Below are 21,151 nucleotides of genomic sequence, written 5' to 3' on the forward strand. Positions count from 1 at the left end.
TCATCTTCCTTTGCTGCACTGCCCTCCCCCCCCCCCCCCCCCCCGGTTGGACTGGGCATGAGCACAAGAGCTGCCCTTAAGGAAATCTGCCCATAAGCAAAGTTCTTGTGTGCATGTCACTGTCACAGTCCCACGGCTTAACTTCCTATGCTCAACGCTAACAGCGCACATATCAGTTGAATACTATTAGCGTCTAGCATGAGGGAGTTATTTTTGGGCGCTCTTCTGGCGGTATTTTCTGTCGCAGTTCAGAACTGCGCCAGAGTTTTGATTATCTGGCTGTGTCAGTGCCTCTTTTTGAAAACAGCCCTCATGGCTTTAAATTAATTTCGGCTTAATGTCAGGATCTCTAGGGGTTCCTTTTACTAAGGTGCGCCGAGAAATGGCCTGCGCTGGTGTGGACTCGTGTATTGGACGTGCACAGGTCCATTTTTCAGTGCACCTGCAAAAAAAAGGCCATTTTTTGGGGGGGGGGGGGGTCGAAAATGGACGTTCGGCAAAATGAAAATTGGTGTGCATCCATTTTGGGCCTGAGACCTTACCACCACCCATTGACTTAGTGATAATATCTCACGCGTTAACCGGGTGGTGATCGTCAGCACGCGTACAATGCCGATTACTGCTCGGTTAGCGCCACGCACCTGAAAATGTTCCGGCGTGCGTAATGGATGCACGTAAAAAATGAAATTACCTCCCGGGCCACGCAGTAGCTGGGCGGTAGTTCAAAATTGACGTACATAGGATGCACCTACGCAGCTTAGTAAAAGGGCCCCTGGGATTATTATAATGATTCCTCCATTCTGGGAATCTGACTTTGGTTCCTGAGCCTGGTTTCTACTGTTCGGGCCGTAATGTTCACCAGCAGCGGAAGAAGGAGTCTGACCTGTCATGCAACAGTGACATCTGCTGTGCAGACTCAGTCTGTATGTGTGTTGTTGAGTTAATGCCATTGGCTAGGCTGTCTAGAAAATGGGGAGGGTTAAAAATCTGGGGAAAAGTTCCTTGTGGTCAGAAATGTAGCCTCATCATGATGTAATCCCCCTCAAGCACAATCTGCTTTTAAGTGAGCCGATCAAAGGAGTGGGAGAAAACTGCTGGTCTAGAAGAAAACGTCAGTTTCTTCATCTGAAAAAGAATTTCCTTGCATTAAACTCATTTCCTCTTTGCTAACTTTTTTGGAAGCCAGTGTTTCTAGAAGTGTAAGGAAATCTATATTCATTATCTGCTGTGAAGTATTCTAGAAATACAGTGCACTCCATTTAAGTGCACGTCGGATAAGCGCATGCTATGTTTAACTGCATGCCGTACTTCGGTCCCATTTTTGGCGCCATCAATTTCTATGGGGACTAACTTCGGTTTAGCGCACCACTGATAAGTGCAAGATTTGCTTATATGCATGGTTTAAGACTGCTCCTCTGCAGGAAAGACTTCGCATAAGCGTGCGCACGGAATATGGAAACCGATTGGCGCGTGACAACCAACGAGATTTCAAATTTACTGCCCCTTTAACTGCCACAGGCAGAATAAGTGAAAGAATGTTGTTAGAATGTATACTGGAGTCGTCGTCGCGGCAGAACTGTAAGGCTTTAACACTGGCTGAACGAATAGAAGCTCTTAAAAAATTAGAAAACAAACAAAGTCAAGCATCTATTGCTAAAGAATATGGTGTCAATCCCAGTCAAATTTCACGTGTCTTGAGGCAGAAAGATCAGCTTCTGGAAGACTGGCAAAACAATACAGATCCACACAGGAAATGTAAACGGGCGTGAAAAGCTGAGGATGTAGAAGATGCTCTTCTTCGGTGGTTTTCTCGAGTCAGGAGCAGACAGTTTCCTGTCAGTGGTCCACTGCTTATGGAGAAAGCTAACCAGCTAGCTGAAAGTCTTGTACTAACTGAATTCAAAGCTACTGTTGGATGGTTGGAAAGATTGAAGGAGAGGAACAACATAAAATTCAAGAAACAACATGGTGAGAAACAAGATTCTGATGACTTTGGTGCTGAAAATTGGGTTGTTACAGTTCTTCCTACCATCTTGAGCGAGTTTGCACCTCGTGACATTTTCAATGCTGACGAAAACGGTCTGTATTGGCGAGCGATTCCTGATGGAACACTTGCATTCAAACATGCTGAAACTACTGGAGGTAAAACGTCGAAGGACCGACTGACGATCCTCCTTTGCTGCAATATGGATGGGAGTGAGAAGTTGGAACCCCTCGTCATTGGAAAGAGCAAACAGCCCCGTTGCTTCAAGAAAGTTAAGCGACTTCCTGTGTCATACGAGGCTAACGCAAATTCATGGATGACTGGGGAAATTTGGAAGCAGTGGCTAAAGAAGTTAGACACTAGAATGTGGACACAAAAGCGTCAGATTTTGTTGCTTTGTGATAATTGTGCTGCACACAGGGATGATGTCAGGCTGTCTAACGTCAAGGTGGTCTTCCTGCCACCAAACACTACCTTTCTGATCCAACCTATGGATCAGGGCATAATAGCCAATTTCAAACAACATTATCGGGCTCTTGTGCTATGTTGTCTGATGAGCATTATGGATGACCAGACTGGCAAGGCTAAACTTGTTGTTGAACTGGCTCGTAATCTGTCACTGTTGGATTCCCTACATATAAAGAAAGAAGCCTGGAATCATGTTACACAGGCAACCATTGTGAACTGCTACAAGCGGGCAAACTTTGTTAAGGATGTGGAGAGGGACGAAACAGATGGCAGCTGTTGCAAACACGTCAGATGAACAGGTTATTGACATCCCAGCCGGTGTTACTGAAGAGGAGTTTCATCGTTATGTAGCTGTTGATTACGATCTACAAACAGCTGATGACAGTACTGATGTCGAGATATGCGCTTACACGCAGGCAACAGCGGCTGATGATGAAACAGGATGAAATGAGCAGCGAGGCGCATGCTGATGAAATTCAACAACCTCCTCCTGTCACTTTTGCAAGAGCGCTGGAGAGTCTCAACACTGTGTGGGCCTAACTGGAGGCCACTGGATGTCAGTGCTATGACAGTTTTTACCATCTGGCAGACGTAGTCTATGGAACTCACAGACCCAATAGTGTACAGAGGACTATAACCGATCACTTCAAGTAAGCCTAACATCAGTTAACAGAGACTGTATACTGTACGTATAATAATAAACAGTACTGTACATTTGTTTATCAGATGTCAAGCTTCTTTGGGTCACAACGGTTAAGTGCACGCTCTGGTTAACTGCTTGCATTTCTTTGGTCCCAGACCCTTGCACTTAAACGGATTGTACTGTACTAGTAACAGTTACACATACAGACATATGGTATGATAATAAGAACATAAGAATAGCCATACTGGGTCAGACCAATGGTCCATCTAACCCAGTATCCTGCTTCTAGCAGTGGCCAATCCAGGTCACAAGTACCTGGCAGAAACCACATCCAACATTAGCTTGGACAAAAACAGTGGAAGCTAGCCTTCTGCAAGAAATACCCAAGTTCTAAAAAAAGATGCAGAAGGAACCTAACTGACTTGCAAAACAAAGTTGATATAAATAATAATTAAAAATAACACAAATTTAAACTTCAACTTTTTTTAACAGATTTAAATCACCAATAAAAAACTCTACATGGCCATCTTTTGTTGACTTGCCTGCATTATCAAAAGATGGCCATGTAGTGGGTTTTTTTTATTGGCGATTTAAATCTGTTAAAAAAGTTGTAGTTTAAATTTGTGTTATGATATGATATAGTACGTGTGTTCTACCAACTCCCAGCAGTTAGCTTCAAAGCTGATTCCAAATATACACAAGAACAGTTATATCAATTTACAAATGAGATTTCTGAAAAAGATAAGTCTTTAAGTTTTTGCGAAAGGGGAAATAAGTAGGCATAGTCCTTAGTGTAACTGGCAAAAAGCAGCATAGCTGAACAGCCTTCTAACAGAAAGATAATTGTAGTGAACTTTTATGATATAATAAAAAATAGACGATGATCAGCATCTCTAGAACGATTAGGAGATATAGGAAAAGCAAATAATTTTACCAGGTACTCTGGACACTGACCATCAAACATTTTATATACCCAACAAGCTATCTCACATCCTGCATCTGATTGGGCTATATTTTGTTTGCATTTGCAAATGATTTCTCAGATATCGCATACACAAAAAGAGCTTGAATTGGTCCATATTTGGAAATTGTAAGCAGATATCAACTATAGCTATTGTATGTTCATTCATGTATCTTCCACGTACATTATTCATGAGTCTGTCATTAAAAAACAGTTTGTCTCTCGTGGACAGTATGTTTTCCATTTGACTTGACGCCTGGATCAGAAATAATTAAACAATCAGACTGCAAATTTCTAATAAGTTTCCTTGTGAAATATAAATATTAATAGGGGAACAGATTTGCACTGTATTACATTTGCCAGAATGGTCGTGTCCTTGTTCATCAGAGGAATTATAAGAGAGCAACTTAATTCTGTATATCTGAATTTAGATTTAATGCATGCTTTTTTCAGTGGTAGCTCAAAGTGTGTTACATTCAGGTGCACTAAGTATTTTCCTGTCCATGTTGGTGGGGGGGGGGGAGGTTAGAGAATGGTGGCAGAAGAAAGGAAGGGAGACCAGTCTCCACACTTTGAAAGACAACAGCAAAACAGTGGAGATGACCAAAAGAACAGCATGCAGCCAAAAAAGCCTTCAGTAGGGACCCTTATTGAAAACTGCTGAAATAACAATCATTGAAGAGCACATTTCTATTCAAGTGACTCGACACAGGCCGTGTTTCGGCTATACTGCCTGCATCAGGAGTCCAAAATAGGTCATAACTTGCATATCCAAGATGTAAAAAATCATAAATATAGCACCATCTGGTTTATAAAATAAAATGACAATATGAACCAAAGAAAGCAACTACCGTGCAGAAGTTGGAAAAGAAATGTCGGTAATTCCGCCAAGGATAGCCGAAACACGGCCTGTGTCAAGTCCCTTGAATAGAAATGTGCTCTTCAGGAGAATGATGGCGTCATCCTTTGCACCTGCCCTTATGAGCTGGCACTTATGCGTGCCTTGGAACGAGTTTTGTATCCCCTTCTGTTGCCCTGTTAAAATGGGGAATACATGCCAATATTTTAGGCTCACCCAAACCGTTCCCTCTCCATACCTTAACCATAACTCCTTGAAATCTCTGCCTGGTGTGGCGCTCCACTTGTATATACCGTATTTTTCGGACTATAAGACGCACTTTTTCCCCCCAAAATTTGGGAGGAAAATGGGGGGTGCGTCTTATAGTCCGAAGGTAGATTTGGCCGGCTGGCTGGCTGGCCGCCCGCCCTCCGAGTTCGGTGCCGCCCTCCCCCCGGCCCTGTCACCACTTCTCCCTACTCACGTCACGCGATCTTCCCTGGTGGTCTAGTGACGTCGGGGCAGGAAAGAGCTGCTCTCCGTCCTCCTGTATGCAGCCTGATGGTCTCGGCGAGATTCAAAATGGCCGCCGAGACTTCAATTCTCGGCGGCCATTTTGAATCTCGCCGAGACCGTCAGGCAGCAATGCATACAGGAGGATGGAGAGCAGCGCGCTGGGCAGGAAAGAGGAGGCTCTTTCCTGCCCCGACGTCACTAGACCACCAGGGAAGATCGCGTGAGTAAGGGGAGAGGTGGTGACAGGGCCGGGGGGAGGGGGGAGGAGGTAACCCTGAGGGCGATCCCGAACTTGGAGGGAGGGATTCGGACAAGACGCACCGGAGCACCTAGGTTTTAGAGGAGGGAAAAAGGAAAATTTTTTTTTCCTATTTCCCTCCTCTAAAACCTAGGTGCGTCTTATGGTCCGGTGCGTCTTATAGTCCGAAAAATACGGTAGTACCTTTTTAAGATCACAGTTTGTACATGCAGATGATCTATAATAAATAAATAAATAAAATAAGTTCATAAGCCATTATTTACAAGTAGGTATACTTCTAAAATTAGGGACAAAGCCAGGTTTGTGATTGTGCAACATATATCCAGTTATCACAATCCTGACACGTTTCGACCCGACAGCCTGCTTCAGGGGCCCATCAACTGGATTGTGGTTAGAAATCATTGCTCTTCATGAAAAAGAACCATTTTCTGAAAAGGTATCCTCTTCTGGGTTGTGGCGGAACAAGGACTTTGTTCAGCCTTCTAAATATCACCTGCATGAAAGGAAGCTTTATTAAAGACTTCATTACCCTGTGTATTTCTACCATTGTTTTCTCTGTTTAATTTTTCAGTTTGATTATGCCTCTTGTTTATTGTTCCAGTTACATTTTGTACATGATCTTCAATGAATATATTTGCTAAATGTCTGCTTGTGCAGGAGAAAAACTTTGATGACCTGTCATTTTGGTTATTTTTGCTGTGTTGAATTTATACATGTTGTTTGGTTTTATTGCACACTCTTTAATGTGTGCTCAAGAAAATAGTATGCCTAGAATGAAACAAAAATGCATAGCCCTAGTTGCCAGCATGTTCTCTGAAGTGCAGGGCAAAACGAGAGATTTGCTTGGAACATATACAATAGTCTGGCTGGATTGAAATTGATTAGACTTGAATGCTGATTTGGATTGTATTCAGAGGGGTTAGAGAAGGTACAGCTAATAGAAATAACATGTCTCTTTGTAGGATCAAGAAAATAAATTTCAGCAGGAGATTCTTCAACTAGAGCGTGCTCAGGAAAAAAAGGTAACGTAATAAAGGCAGATTTTGGGTATATAAACATTAGTAACATAGTAGATGAAGGCAGAAAAAGACCTGCGCAGTCCATTCAGTCTGCCCAACAAGATAAACTCATATGTGCTACTTTTTGTGTATACCTTACCTTGATTTGTACCTGTCCTTTTCAGGGCACAGACCGTATAAGGCTGCCCAGCACTATCCCCGCCTCCCAACCACCAGCCCCGCCTCCCACCACCGGTTCTGGCACAGACCGTATAAGTCTGCCCAGCACTATCCCCGCCTCCAAACCACCAGTCATGCCTCCCACCACCAGTTCTGGCACAGACCGTATAAGTCTGCCCAGCACCATCCCCGCCTCCCAACCACCAGTCCCGCCTCCCACCACCGGCTCTGGTACAGACCGTATAAGTCTGCCGAGCACCATCCCCGCCTCCCACCACCAGCTCTGGCACAGACCGTATAAGTCTGCCCAGCACCATCCCCGCCTCCCAACCACCAGTCCCGCCTCCCACCACCGACTCTGGTACAGACCGTATAAGTCTGCCGAGCACCATCCCCGCCTCCCACCACCAGCTCTGGCACAGACCGTATAAGTCTGCCCAGCACTATCCCCGCCTCCCGCCACCGGCTCTGCCACCCAATCTCGGCTAATCTCCTTAGGATCCATTCCTTCTGAACAGGATTCCTTTATGTTTATCCCAAGCGTGTTTGAATTCTGTTACCGTTTTCATTTCCAGCACCTCCCGCGGGAGGGCATTCCAAGCATCCACTACTCTCTCCGTGAAAAAATACTATTACCTATGCTTTGAGTAAAGTGGTGTGGTAGCCATTCTAGTCCACTTTTAAAGGTAATAGAAATAAAATATAGATAAGACAATAAGCTGATACTAGACAAACTCAAGAGAGAAGAAAAGCTTTCTTAGCCTTAAAGAAAGAGACCCTATTATTAGGTGCTTCTTTCTATTTAAATTACCCATGTAAATGTGTGATGAAATATCAAGGGCTTAAATATAAATTTTTTCTTACCAGAACATTTAAAAACTTTTCTAGATCAAAATTGAATATATAGAGTTAAGATACGGTGTACTGTGTAAATGCTAAATAGAATGCTTTTTACTTATTCCTTATTGTTTTCTCCTAAACACGAGGTCCCCCCACCCTCTATACTTTTTATGGTCTAAAGAGGGCATACCACTTTTCCTTTGTTAAATCATTGTTTTATATTTGATTTGATGTAAAATCATATCTGCCTGTATTTCTAAATTCAAGTATTGTACTTGGTGAATTTACAGTAAATTAATAAACATAAATTTTTAAAAAAATAAGCTGATACCATTTTTATTGGATTAACATTGCATTTTTTGATTAGCTTTTGAAGATAACCCTTCTTCAGATCAGAAATGAGCAAATGTTGACAAATATCAGAATAAGAAAGATCTGAGTTTCTGTCCCTTTGTAAACCTAAATTATACTGCGTTGTCACTCCCTTATAACCCATCCATCTCTCCCTGTTTCTCACCTAACCCACCCCACCCTCTTCCTGTGAGACTGTCATTGGAATGCTTTTATGTTTTATGTATATATTCAGATACTTGTCAACAAGTGAAAACATTCAAGCATTACTATGACAGTCTGACAGGGTGGGAGGATGGGGGTGGGTAGGAAGTATGCATGGGGACATCAAAGTATATCATTGATATTCTAACAGGATGGGTGTGGATAGGTGAGGGGAGGGTGATCAACAGAGAATTAATATACTGCCTTTTTGTAGTTTTTGCAACTGCGTCTCCGCCTCTTGGAAGAACTCACCTGCGAATAAAATCTGAGATTTGGTGAAAGTGAATCTGACCTCTCTGGGAGGCAGATGCACTAAAGCTAAATGAGCCTTTAATGACTCTCCAACGAGGAAAATTTGATCCGTTGCATGCATCAAAGGGCTTTTACCGAGGAAGCCAGCAGCTAACGAAAACGGAATGGAGATGAGCAATTAGTGTGAAAACCCCATTGAAACGACATGCACTAACCTTTTCCGATTGCCTTTACGCAGGAAAAAGGCAGGAAATCTAACGAGAGGTCTGGACCACTCGTTAGGACAGCTCTGTGCCAGGAAAAATCATTAAGTAAAAAAATAAACAAACTTTGAGCCAATCCCAGCGCATTAGCAGAGCTAAAAGCACTGTGATTGGTCCAAAGGATGTCAGAAAACACATAAATAAATAAAAATAAAAAAAGGATCGGGAGGGGGCAAGGGCGCTCATCAGGAGCGTCCTGTACGGACGGCCTTGCCCCCCCCCCCCGCTGCTCCCCACTTTCCGCCGCTCCCCCCACCCCAAAAAAGCAAAATTCTAGCAGCCCCTGCCCCCCTCCCTTTCTCACTACTCTCTCACCTCAGCTCCGCCTCCCGACATCCTCCGTCCTGTGCCCCGCCCCCTTTTGGGGTCGTCGCCGCCATTCCCCTCCTCCATCGGGCCCCCCTCCCTCTTACCGGGCCCGTGCAGCGCCTCTCTCCTCTGTCCGAAGGCGCTGCACGGGCAAGAAGAAAGCTGATGCCTGCCTTCGCCCAGCTTCGATGGCGCGTCTTTCTCCTGCTGGGCCCGCCCCTGTCTAACGTCAGTAACCTACGTAGGTGTTGAATCAGATATTTCCAATATTATACTTATACAGTCTGTGCCAGAGCCAGTGGTGGGAGGCGGGGATAGTGCTGGGCAGACTTATACAGTCTGTGCCAGAGCCGGTGGTGGGAGGCGGGGCTGGTGGTTGGGAGGCGGGGATAGTGCTGGGCAGACTTGTATGGTCTGTGCCCTGAAAATGACAGTTACAAATCAAGGTAAGATATACACAAAAACTAGCACATATGCGTTTGTCTTGTTGGGCAGACTGGATGGACCGTGCAGGTCTTTTTCTGCCGCCATCTACTATGTTACTATACCTGTACCTGGTTTTTATGTAAATGTTAGATCTATGCTTTGTATAGAAATAGAAGATGCTGTTTATTTGTCACCTCATGCAAGTCTTTGGAATATGTTACAGATGTTAATAGGTATTTAAGATAGAAGGTGTTTTGCTGTATCATGCTAGCAAGATATAGCAGTGATGTTTTATTTGTTGCTAGTTAAATTATATTAAGGTTCGATTTTTGGGAGGACTGTAATTGCTTGATTAGCTGCATATGTTGTTCATCGGGTTTTGCAAATCTGCTTAATGTTTATCTCAACTATAAAACCAAAAAAAATGATTTGGGATCTGATAGATTCGGTGACAGTGAGGATGATTGAATTGTGAAAGGACTTAGGAACAGATGCACTAACCCCACGTAAAGAGCCCTTCCCTTACCGATTCCATAGTGAATCAGTAGGGAGCGGCAATGCATCAAAGAAAGGGAATGCAAATGAGCTGCTCGTTGCAGCTCACTTGCATTCTCTAATCCCTTGTAAACAGTCGGAGAATCGGCTGGTAAAGCATGCGCAGAGCAGCCAAACGTTATGCTGGATGCTCTGCGCATGCCAAGGACGTCAAAAAAATAAAACAAACAAACAAACAAAAATGACGAGTGCCTATGGATGGCCTTTATGGACGGCCTTCACCCCCCCCCTGCCTGAGGTCGCTGCCGTCGATCCCCCCTCCCCCCTGCATTGAAAGAGCTTTCCGCAGCCCCACCCCCCGAGGTCGCCGCCGCCACCACTCCCCCTCCCTTGAAATGACAGCTTCCCCGCCATCCTCTGCACCCCTGTGGCCCTGCCCCCGCCGCCCCCCCCCCCCCCGAGGTCGTTGCCGCCGCTCCCCCCTGCACCTGCCCCCCTCCATTTGCGACCGGGCCCTCACAGCACCTCTCACCTCCTTGTGAAGGCGCTGCACCGGCTGCAGCAGGCAACACCAACTGATCGCCTCTCTTCGGATTTCCCTCCTTTTCTCCCTGGCCCGCCCTCGTCTGACGTAAGTAACTTACGTAAGTGTCATCCATTATCCTTTACTATAATGTTTTTGGTCTCATGCATTACACCAATGGTCTCTAATTGTTCTCATACCTCACACTAACATTATTTGCTTTTGTCTCACCTAGAATGTAAACCGCACTGAACCCTGGAAAGGGGATATTAGCGGTAAACAAGAATTGCTTTGATTTGATTTTCAGAGGCTGGATATCCCATGTCTGTGTACAAAACTAAAGGCACGCACAGCCAGGGTTCGAGGTTCATATTCTAAGATGACACTTAGTTTTAGGTGATAAGAATGTTTATAACTGAGCTGTTGTACCAACTAGCTTGGAAGGTTTATGGTGCATACTGTGACTGTGGGCGTGCACAGGAGGCGGAGTTTGGACGGAGTGTGAGTGGGGTTCTTAGTTATGGGCATAGTAACATAGTAGATGGCGGCAGAAAAAGACCTGCACGGTCCATCCAGTCTGCCCAACAAGATAACTCATATGTGCTACTTTTTGTGCATACCCTACTTTGATTTGTACCTGTGCTCTTCAGGGCACAGACCGTATAAGTCTGCCCAGCACTATCTCCGCCTCCCAACCACCAGCCCCGCCTCCCACCACCGGCTCTGGCACAGACCGTATAAGTCTGCCCAGCACTATCCCTGCCTCCCACCACCAGCTCTGGCACAGACCGTATAAGTCTGCCCAGCACTATCCCTGCCTCCCAACCACCAGTCCTGCTTCCCACCACCGGCTCTGGCACAGACCATATAAATCTGCCCAGCACTATCCCCGCCTCCCAACCACCAGCCCCGCCTCCCGATCTTCACTAAGTTCCTGAGGATCCATTCCTCCTGCACAGGATTCCTTTATGCTTATCCCACACATGTTTGAATTCCGTTACCGTTTTCATTTCCACCACCTCCCGCGGGAGGGCATTCCAAGCATCCACTACTCTCTCCATGAAAAAATACTTCCTGACATTTTTCTTGAGTCTGCCCCCCTTCAATCTCATTTCACGTCCTCTCGTTCTACCACCTTCCCATCTCCGGAAAAGGTTCGTTTGCGGATTAATACCTTTCAAATATTTGAACGTCTGTATCATATCACCCCTGTTTCTCCTTTCCTCCAGAGTATATGTGTTTAGTTCAGCAAGTCTCTCCTCATACGTCTTGTAACGCAAATCCCATACCATTCTCGTAGCTTTTCTTTGCACCGCTTCAATTCTTTTTACATCCTTAACAAGATACGGCCTCCAAAACTGAGCACAATACTCCAGGTGGGGCCTCACCAACGACTTATACAGGGGCATCAACACCCCCTTTCTTCTGCTGGTCACACCTCTCTCTATACAGCCTAACAACCTTCTAGCTACGGCCACCGCCTTGTCACACTGTTTCGTCGCCTTCAAACCCTCAGATACTATCACCCCAAGATCCCTCTCTCCGTCCGTACCTATCAGACTCTCACCGCCTAACACATACGTCTCCCGTGGATTTCTATTCCCTAAGTGCATCACTTTGCATTTCTTCGCATTGAATTTTAATTGCCAAACCTTAGACCATTCTTCTAGCTTCCTCACATCCTTTTTCATGTTTTCCACTCCCTCCGGGGTGTCCACTCTGTTACAGATCTTAGTATCATCCGCAAATAGGCAAACTTTACCTTCTAACTCTTCGGCAATGTGACTCACAAATATATTGAACAGAATCGGCCCCAGCACCGATCCCTGAGGCACACAACTACTCACCTTTCCCTCCGAGTGAATTCCATTTACCACCACCCTCTGGTGTCTGTCTGTCAACCAGTTCCTAATCCAGTTCACCACTCCTTAATTTACACGCTTGACCTGGAGTAGGTGGTAGAGCCTGTGTGTATGCACCGTTCTTCAAACTTGTCTGAAAATTTTGTAAAGTCAAGTCTGCGTGTGCTTGTAAAAACACTTATTAAAATTACCTTCCTCTTCAACCCTCCAGACCGGTCAAGACGCTTGGGTTATGCTCGCCTACCAGCAGAGGGAGACTGAGAACACTAACTTCAAACTATGTACATATAACCTGTGCCTAGCCACCTGACGTCAGTATCTTCTCAGTCTCAGCAGAGGGTAGACAAGCAACCTGTGCAGCTTGTCCGGTCTGGTAGGATTCAGAGATTATTTAGAGCTTCTTTGGTCTGTTTTTCAGTTTTATCCTCTGTGCCTGGAAGACTTTAGTGTGCTGGGGGTTGGTGGGTCCGGTGGGGCCTGCCATTGTCCCCTTTGGGGTGTCACACCCGGGTGGCCGGGTCCCTCCCCCTAACTGGCTCTCCCGTTTTGGGCAGCTTTGTGCCTCGGCTACAGTCCTGTGCTGCAGCCTTGAGTGCCGTTTAGTTTTAGCAGCAGCAGGGCTCAATTTCAGGCTGCAATAAAGTTTGTTGAAAAAAAAAAAAAAAAAAAGAAAGAGATCTCTCACAGATCGAAGGCCCAAGCGGTGTGGAGAGCTGAGTGAGCTGCAATCTGGGGTTCCAGGGGTGTTCAGCTGCTTTGGGGCGCTGTTTTGCAGGCTTCTGGTGAGTGGGCTGTCAGCTGTTTGTTTAGGCGCGATGGCGGGAAAGCCGCTACGATGTAGATTTTGTGCGCGCCGGGGGGTTGAAGTGGTTGGCGGTTCTTGCCGTTTCTGCGGCGAACCGAAGTCTTCTTCCTCCGCTCCGCCGGTGTTAGCGGCGGAGGTTCCCGCGTCGGGCCCTCCAGAGCCGGCAGTGTCTCAGTCTGGTAGCGTGGCGGCGGTCCCGATTTTGGCGGGAACCGCCGCCATTTTGGAATCGGCACCGCAAGGCCCGGAGTTGGTCGGAGGACCTTTGGGCTGTCAGTTGTCCGGTTTTTCTGGGGGGGACGGTCCTGGTCGGATGGGTTTCCCGCCGGATTTTATTTGGTCTTTGTTCCAGGCCTGGCAGGCGGGGCCGACGCGAGCAGAGCCCCCTAGTCTTGGGACGGGGGGTGCCAGTGTTAAGAGACCACGTTTGGAGTGGTCGGAGGACATGGAAAGTTTTTCCCCTCCGGAGTCAGAGGGCGATTTAGTCCCCTGGAGGAGGATGAGGGGCCGTTGGCTGGTTATGAGAAGGAGCTTGCTGTGCCTGGGGAGGACCCTTCGGTGGTCCGCATTTTTCACCGCGATGAGTTGGCAGAACTTATTGAGCAGGTGTCATCGACTCTCAAGTTTGAGGCGTCAGCTCCAGTGACAGCCGGGTCGCAGGATCCTTTGGTGAAGGGGATTCGGCAGGTATCTCGCACTTTCCCTATGAACGCGGATCTGAGGGAAATGATTACCCAAGAGTGGCGTTCTCCAGAAGATCAGTGTAAGGTGGCTCGGGCCATGGCTAAGTTGTACCCGCTTCCGCAGGAGGATAGAGATTCCCTCCGGCCTCCAACCGTAGATGCCGTGGTGACGGCTGTGACTAAGGCTACGGCCATTCCGGTGGATGGGGGGGCCGCGTTGCGGGACCCGCAGGACAGGAAATTGGAGACGTTTCTCAAGCGGAGTTTTGATTTGTCTGCGTTGGCGCTGCAGGCGTCGGTTTGTGGAGGCCTGGTGGCCCGGGCTTGTTTCCGCTGGGCGGAGCGGCTGCTGGATAGCCCGCCGGCTGATAGGGCCTCAATGGTTCAAGATTTGGCAAGGTTGGAGATGGGGTCGTCCTTCATGGCTGATGCACTGTATGATTTGTTACGGGCTTCGGCTAAGAACATGACCCTGGCGGTGGCTGCTCGTCGGGCCCTGTGGTTGCGGGGCTGGATGGCTGATGCTGCTTCTAAGGCAAAGCTGTGTTCGCTGCCGTTTAAAGGTTCTTTGCTTTTTGGGGAAGAGTTGGATAAGTTGGTGAGGGGTCTTGGTGATACTAAGGTTCCTCGTCTTCCGGAGCTTCGTCCTAAGGCTGCTAGGGGGTCCGCGGTGCGCGGACGGTTTCAGGAAGCTCGACGATATCGGCCTGGCAGGTCCTCCGGGGGGACTAGGGGTCGTTTTTTCCAAAGAACTCAGTCCTTTCGAGGTGGCCGCCGTGGAGGGCGAGGTTCCTCGTCGGGAACGCCCGGAGCGTCCCGTCCTTCGCAATGATGGTGTGGGGGCCCAACCTCTGGTTCGCGTGGGGGCTCGTTTGCGCTTGTTTTACCAGAGGTGGGTCCAGATCACCTCAGATCAGTGGGTACTGCAGATTGTGCGAGACGGCTACGCGTTAGAGTTCGACGGTCCTCTGCCCGATTTCTTTCTCGTGTCCCCTTGTCATTCCAGGCGCAAGGCGAGAGCAGTGCGAGAGACCTTGACGCGTCTGGTCGAGTTAGGAGCAGTAGTTCCGGTTCCTCCAGGAGAGCGAGGTACGGGTTGTTATTCCATCTACTTCGTAGTTCCCAAAAAGGAGGATGCTTTTCGGCCCATTTTGGACCTCAAAAAGGTCAATGCGGCTCTGAAGGTTCCTTCCTTTCGAATGGAGACGCTGCGCTCGGTCATTGTAGCGGTTCAGGAAGGAGAGTTTCTGACGTCTTTAGATCTGACGGAGGCTTACTTGCACATCCCAATCCTAGAGGCACACCAGCGTTTTCTTCGCTTTGTGGTGTTGGGGAGACATTTTCAATTTTGTGCTCTGCCGTTCGGCTTGGCGACAGCGCCTCGCACCTTTTCCAAGGTCATGGTAGTGGTGGCGGCAGCGCTGCGTTTGCAGGGCATTTTGGTCCATCCGTACCTAGACGACTGGTTGATTCGAGCCAAATCAAAAGCAGAGAGCGAGGAGGTCACCGGTCGGGTGGTGTCCTTTCTGCAGTCGCTCGGTTGGGTTGTCAATCTGGCCAAGAGTCACCTCGTTCCGTCGCAGTCCCTAGAATATTTGGGAGTCCGATTCGACACGAAGAGAGGCCGTGTGTTTTTGACAGCGCCTCGCATCTCCAAGCTACAGTCTCAGATCCGGCAGCTCCGAGCTCAGAGGGCGCCGTCGGCGCGGGAGTATCTTCGGGTGCTGGGTCTGATGGCGGCATCAATAGAGGTGGTACCTTGGGCCAGGGCCCACATGAGACCGTTACAGGTAGCGTTGTTGTCTCGCTGGTCTCCTCAGTTTCAGAGTTTGGAGGAGAGGCTCTCCCTGCCGGAGGTGGCTCGGGGCAGTCTTCGCTGGTGGCTCCTCTCTCCGAATCTAGCGAAGGGCATGCCGTTGGACACGCCAGACTGGGTGGTGCTGACCACGGATGCGAGTCTGTCAGGATGGGGGGCGCATTGTCTGGGTCAGGTGGCCCAAGGGCGTTGGACGTTGGAGGAGGCAAGTTGGTCCATCAATCGCCTGGAGACGCGAGCTATTCGGTTGGCTCTTCGGGCCTTTCAGAGTCTTCTGGACGGCAAGGCAGTCAGGGTTCTTTCAGACAATGCCACGGCCGTCGCTTATGTAAATCGACAGGGGGGAACAAAGAGTCCCGGGTTAGCGGTAGAGGCGACGGAGTTGCTGTCATGGGCAGAAGTTCATCTGCAGAGTCTGTCAGCGGGACACGTGGCAGGGGTGGACAACGTGAGTGCAGATTATCTGAGCAGGCATACGTTGGATCCCGGAGAGTGGGCTCTCCATCCCTCCGTGTTCGAGCAGATAGTGTTGCAGTGGGGTCGGCCAGTGTTGGATCTTATGGCGTCGGCCGACAATGCGCAGGTCCCTCGGTTCTTCAGTCGTCGAAGGGATGCTCGAGCCGAGGGCATCGACGCGTTGGTGCTTCCGTGGCCACCTCAGCAGCTGCTCTACGTGTTCCCGCCGTGGCCGCTGGTGGGCCGCGTGGTACAGCGGATCGGTCGTCACTCGGGGTTAGTGGTTCTGATAGCGCCCAATTGGCCCCGGCGTCCGTGGTACGGAGATCTGATGCGGTTACTGGTGCAGGATCCGATTCCTTTGGGGCCTCGGGTGCGACTGGTTCAGGGGCCGATAGAGATGGCAGATCCCTCTCCGTTCTTGCTTACGGCTTGGCTCTTGAGAGGCACCGGTTGAGAAAGAAAGGGTTTTCACCCAGAGTGGTTGATACGATGTTGCGGTCTCGCAAGAGGTCTACTTCTTTGGCGTATGTGAGAGTGTGGCGCACCTTCGAGAACTGGTGTCAAGAGCGGGCTTATGTCCCTTTGCGTGCTTCGGTGGTGGAAGTTTTGGATTTTCTGCAGGATGGCTTGGAGAGGGGACTGTCGCTCTCTTCCCTGAAAGTGCAGGTTGCTGCCTTGTCTTGTTTTAGAGGTAAGATTCGGGGAGTTTCCTTGGCGGCTTCTCCTGATGTGGGGCGGTTCCTGAAGGCAGTGAAGTTGATTCGGCCGCCTCGTCGTCCGTTGGTTCCGCCTTGGGATTTAAATTTGGTTCTGGAGGCGTTGGTGGCACCTCCGTTTGAACCCGTGGCATCCATTACACGTAAGGATCTTACTTTGAAGGCGTTTTTTCTGGTGGCCATTTCTTCGGCGCGTAGGATTTCAGAGCTTCAGGCTCTGTCTTGCAGGGAGCCTTTTCTGTCATTTGCTAAGGAGAAAGTGACTTTACGGACGGTTCCTTCCTTTGTGCCTAAGGTGGTGTCGGCTTTTCATGTCAACCAGGTGATTTCCTTGCCTGTGTTGGGGGATCGCGCTGGGGACCTTACGCAACGTCGGCTGGCTAAGTTGGATGTACGGCGCGTTTTACGGTCGTATTTGCGCAGAACGCAGGATTTTCGAGCATCGGATAGGTTGTTTGTGTTGTTTGGAGGTCCCAAAAAAGGGGCAGCAGCTTCCAAGGCTACTCTGGCTAGGTGGTTGAAGGAGACCATTGCGTCGGCGTACTTGTTGAAATGCCGTGCCGTGCCCTCGGTGCTTAAGGCTCATTCTACTCGGGGGGTAGCTGCTTCTTGGGCGGAAAGTAGTTTTATTCCTCCGCAGGATATTTGTAAGGCAGCGGCGTGGTCTTCCATCCATTCCTTTGTGAAGCATTACAGACTTGATGTTCAGGCAAAAGAGGATGCTCGGTTTGGAGCGGCTGTGTTGTCTTCTGCTTTTCGAGGGTCCCACCCTTAAGTTTCTACTGCTTTGGTACTTCCCAAGCGTCTTGACCGGTCTGGAGGGTTGAAGAGGAAGGTGAAATTAGGCCTTACCTGCTAATTTTCTTTCCTCTAGACCCTCCAGACCGGTCAAGAGACCGCCCTGTGTATTATCAGAAGTGATTTTGAGCCGTGTTCTGCTATGACTATTCTTTCAAGTTTAGTGTGGTCGGAGAGAATTTCTTTGACTCTAAAACAGTACAGAGCGGGACGTTTGGACGTTCCGTCTGTGGAAGCACACTGTTGGTGTTTGACTATTGGTTTTCCAGGTACAGGGGTTTTGTTTCTCGTTTTCAGGTTTTTGGTTTTCTGCTTTGCTAAGCGGATACTGACGTCAGGTGGCTAGGCACAGGTTATATGTACATAGTTTGAAGTTAGTGTTCTCAGTCTCCCTCTGCTGGTAGGCGAGCATAACCCAAGCGTCTTGACCGGTCTGGAGGGTCTAGAGGAAAGAAAATTAGCAGGTAAGGCCTAATTTCACCTTCTTTAAACGCATCCTCCAACATGTGTGTTTCTTCTTTTTTTATATGTTAGATTAGTACTTCTTTCTCACTTATATCCCTTTGTTCTAGTAGATCAAAGTGATGGAAAGAGAGATGTTTCATTCATGATTTCATTGCACCATTTTATTGGTTTTTTTTCGTAATAAGTTCTTCCCACATTTGTTTGCTTTCCTTCCTTTCCATGTAGAGGACTGACAGCCAAAATATGCTCTGCAGACAGCATTGGCTAATAATTGAAGTAAACAGCTTGCGTGGCAGAACTAATTTCAAAGCAGACAGGAAAATAGGTATCTGTTCCTGCCTCAGAAAGCTTAAACTGTACAGGGAATCAAAATGACATTCTCGGGTTTTACAGCTTAGCCCTCTAACCATCATGCAGTGCTACTGGTCCTTATGGGAAGGTTCTAGTGAAATTGCAAAACAGAAACCGCTCTGGCACTCTTGAAACCTGCAGCTTTCTGAGTGAAAATCATACTTTTCTTATTTTGTAATCCTTAAATGCACTCATTAACACATTTAAAAAAAATGTTTTAGAGAGCTTTATTGATATCCCAAGCAAAGTACAATTTCATAAGAAAGAATTGCAAACTAATTACGATAACGCAAAGAGAACAATGTAAACATGGGATTAAACTAGATATAACCTAAGCAAATCTAATCAAAAATGTAATCATTTAAACAAGTTTTAAATCAGGGTTTTAATAGCCCCTCCCCCTGCCCTCCCACCCAAGAAGGAACCAGGTATCAAGGTTCAAGAGTCTGTCCATGAATGCTGATACAAGCCGAAAAAAGGGAAAATATTCAGTTGTCAAAAATAATCCCCCTCCCCCCCCAAACAATTAATGGGAACACTTTAACAGAAATGGCCGTTTTTAATTGTTACCTTTTCTTTGCATGAAAGTAGCACCTGGCTAATCATTCTAAAATATCCCGGTGTTTACCTACATTAAAATGCAGCATTAAGTTAATTATGCATCAGTGCCGTCTGTAGGGCAAAATTATCAAAGCCTCCTGTATGAATACAAGTAGCAAATACATGGTAATGCCTGCAGTGCTTTCTCTTTTCAAGTCGATTTTTATCTTCCTTCATTCAGAGGCCTCTAAAATTTAATCCAGGCCACCTGTTAAATTGCCAGGCAATAAATCTTAAAAAGCAAACCTGCTCGGGCTGCCTGCCGAAGACATCCTGGGATGTTATTTTGAAGAGCTGCTTTTGTAATGAGAAAACAGTTCAGGTGTGTACAGAGTCAGAGACCATTAAACAAGGCCAGGTAATAAACTAGGACCCCCCCTCCCCCCCACTGTCAACATAAAAATACATCCGAACTGTGTTATTGAAAGAGGCCAATAAAAGCGCATGGAGGGTGCTGTAAAATGCTAAACCCCTGACCTATCTTTCAAGTGAAGGAAACCGGCAGCATCAGTTAAGCACATAAGAATTATCTAATAGCTTGAACAGATCTACAGTGACCGTTCCCTGTCATTAAGATCCTTCGACATCAAACAAATAATAGGTAATAAACCTAAATGTCACTGTTTGATGAAGTGGGCTAATCTATTAAATCAGGAATCGGTTAGGCTAAATGGTTTTACTAGCAGAGGAAGCACCTGCTTGGCACTGATAAGCTAGTCTGTGTACCCTAAAGAGCCAATGAAAAGGAAGAGCGGCAGCACATTTTCCAGAGAGCAGCGTTGGCCCAGCATCGTACATAAGAAAAGTACATAAGTAATGCCACACTGGGAAAAGACCAAGGGTCCATCGAGCCCAGCATCCTGTCCACGACAGCGGCCAATCCAGGCCAAGGGCACCTGGCGAGCTTCCCAAACGTACAAACATTCTATACAATCAAGCCATTGTGACATCACTAATGAGGTTAGCTCTTATTGGTGGAATGAGCCACTATGACATCACAATAGGTTAAACCACTGCTCTATGTAATAAAAGTGAGCCAAGTAGAGGACATAAGTACATAAGTAATGCCACACTGGGAAAAGACCAAGGGTCCATCGAGCCCAGCATCCTGTCCACGACAGCGGCCAATCCAGGCCAAGGGCACCTGGCAAGCTTTCCAAACGTACAAACATTCTATACATGTGGAATTGTGGATTTTTCCCAAGTCCATTTAGTAGTGGTTTATGGACATGTCCTTTAGGAAACCATCTAACCCCTTTTTAAACTCTGCTAAGCTAACCGCCTTCACCACTTTCTCTGGCAACGAATTCCAGAGTTTAATTATACGTTGGGTGAAGAAAAATTTTCTCCGATTTGTTTTAAATTTACTACACTGTAGTTTCATCGCATGCCCCCTAGTCCTAGTATTTTTGGAAAGCGTGAACAGACGCTTCTTGTTTCCTTATCGAGTAAGAGTCGAAAAAGTCCAAACCAAATAACTGCGGAGTTTCAAAATATGAAAGAAATTTGATTAGAAATGTTCTAAAGCTATAGTTTTCCCTCTTAAAATGTGAAGATTTTTTTTTTTTTATTAAGCTTTGGTTTGAAGCATTGAGCACTTGCTGGGTTATGCCAGTTTATTTGAGGCAGCAATAGAGATCATTTTTCTGGGTATAGTGCTATCCGTTCGCTGTAGATCCCTTAGCACCCGAAGAAACAAACATCCAGCCAGTCCTGAGGTGGGTAGTGTAGAGGGGCATAATCGAAAGGGGTGCCCAAGTTTTCCTGAGGACGTCCTCGCAGGACGTCCCGGCGAAGGGGCGGGGAAACCCGTATTATCAAAACAAGATGGGCGTCCATCTTTCGTTTCGATAATACGGTCGGGGATGCCCAAATCTTGACATTTAGGTCGTCCCTAGAGATGGTCGTCCTTAGACTTGGTCGTTTCTGATTATCGGCGATAATGGAAACTAAGGACGTCTATCTCAGAAACGACCAAATGCAAGCCCTTTGGTCATGGGAGGAGCCAGCATTCGTAGTGCACTGGTCCCCCTCACATGCCAGGACACCAACCGGGCACCCTAGGGGGCACTGCAGTGGACTTCAG

General features: G+C 47.4%; 1 protein-coding gene across 1 annotated transcript in view; it reads left to right on the top strand.

The window, feature by feature from the left end:
• Positions 1-21,151, top strand: part of LOC115459683 (centrosomal protein of 112 kDa-like) — a 314,545-nt gene that overhangs the window by 170,139 nt on the left and 123,255 nt on the right. The window contains exon 16 of the mRNA XM_030189491.1: positions 6,632-6,691. Within this exon, the coding sequence (XP_030045351.1) occupies positions 6,632-6,691 (60 nt within the window). The remainder of the gene's footprint in view (positions 1-6,631; positions 6,692-21,151) is intronic.

The sequence above is a fragment of the Microcaecilia unicolor genome, unplaced genomic scaffold (assembly GCF_901765095.1).
Source record: "Microcaecilia unicolor unplaced genomic scaffold, aMicUni1.1, whole genome shotgun sequence".
In the NCBI taxonomy this organism is placed as follows: domain Eukaryota; kingdom Metazoa; phylum Chordata; class Amphibia; order Gymnophiona; family Siphonopidae; genus Microcaecilia; species Microcaecilia unicolor.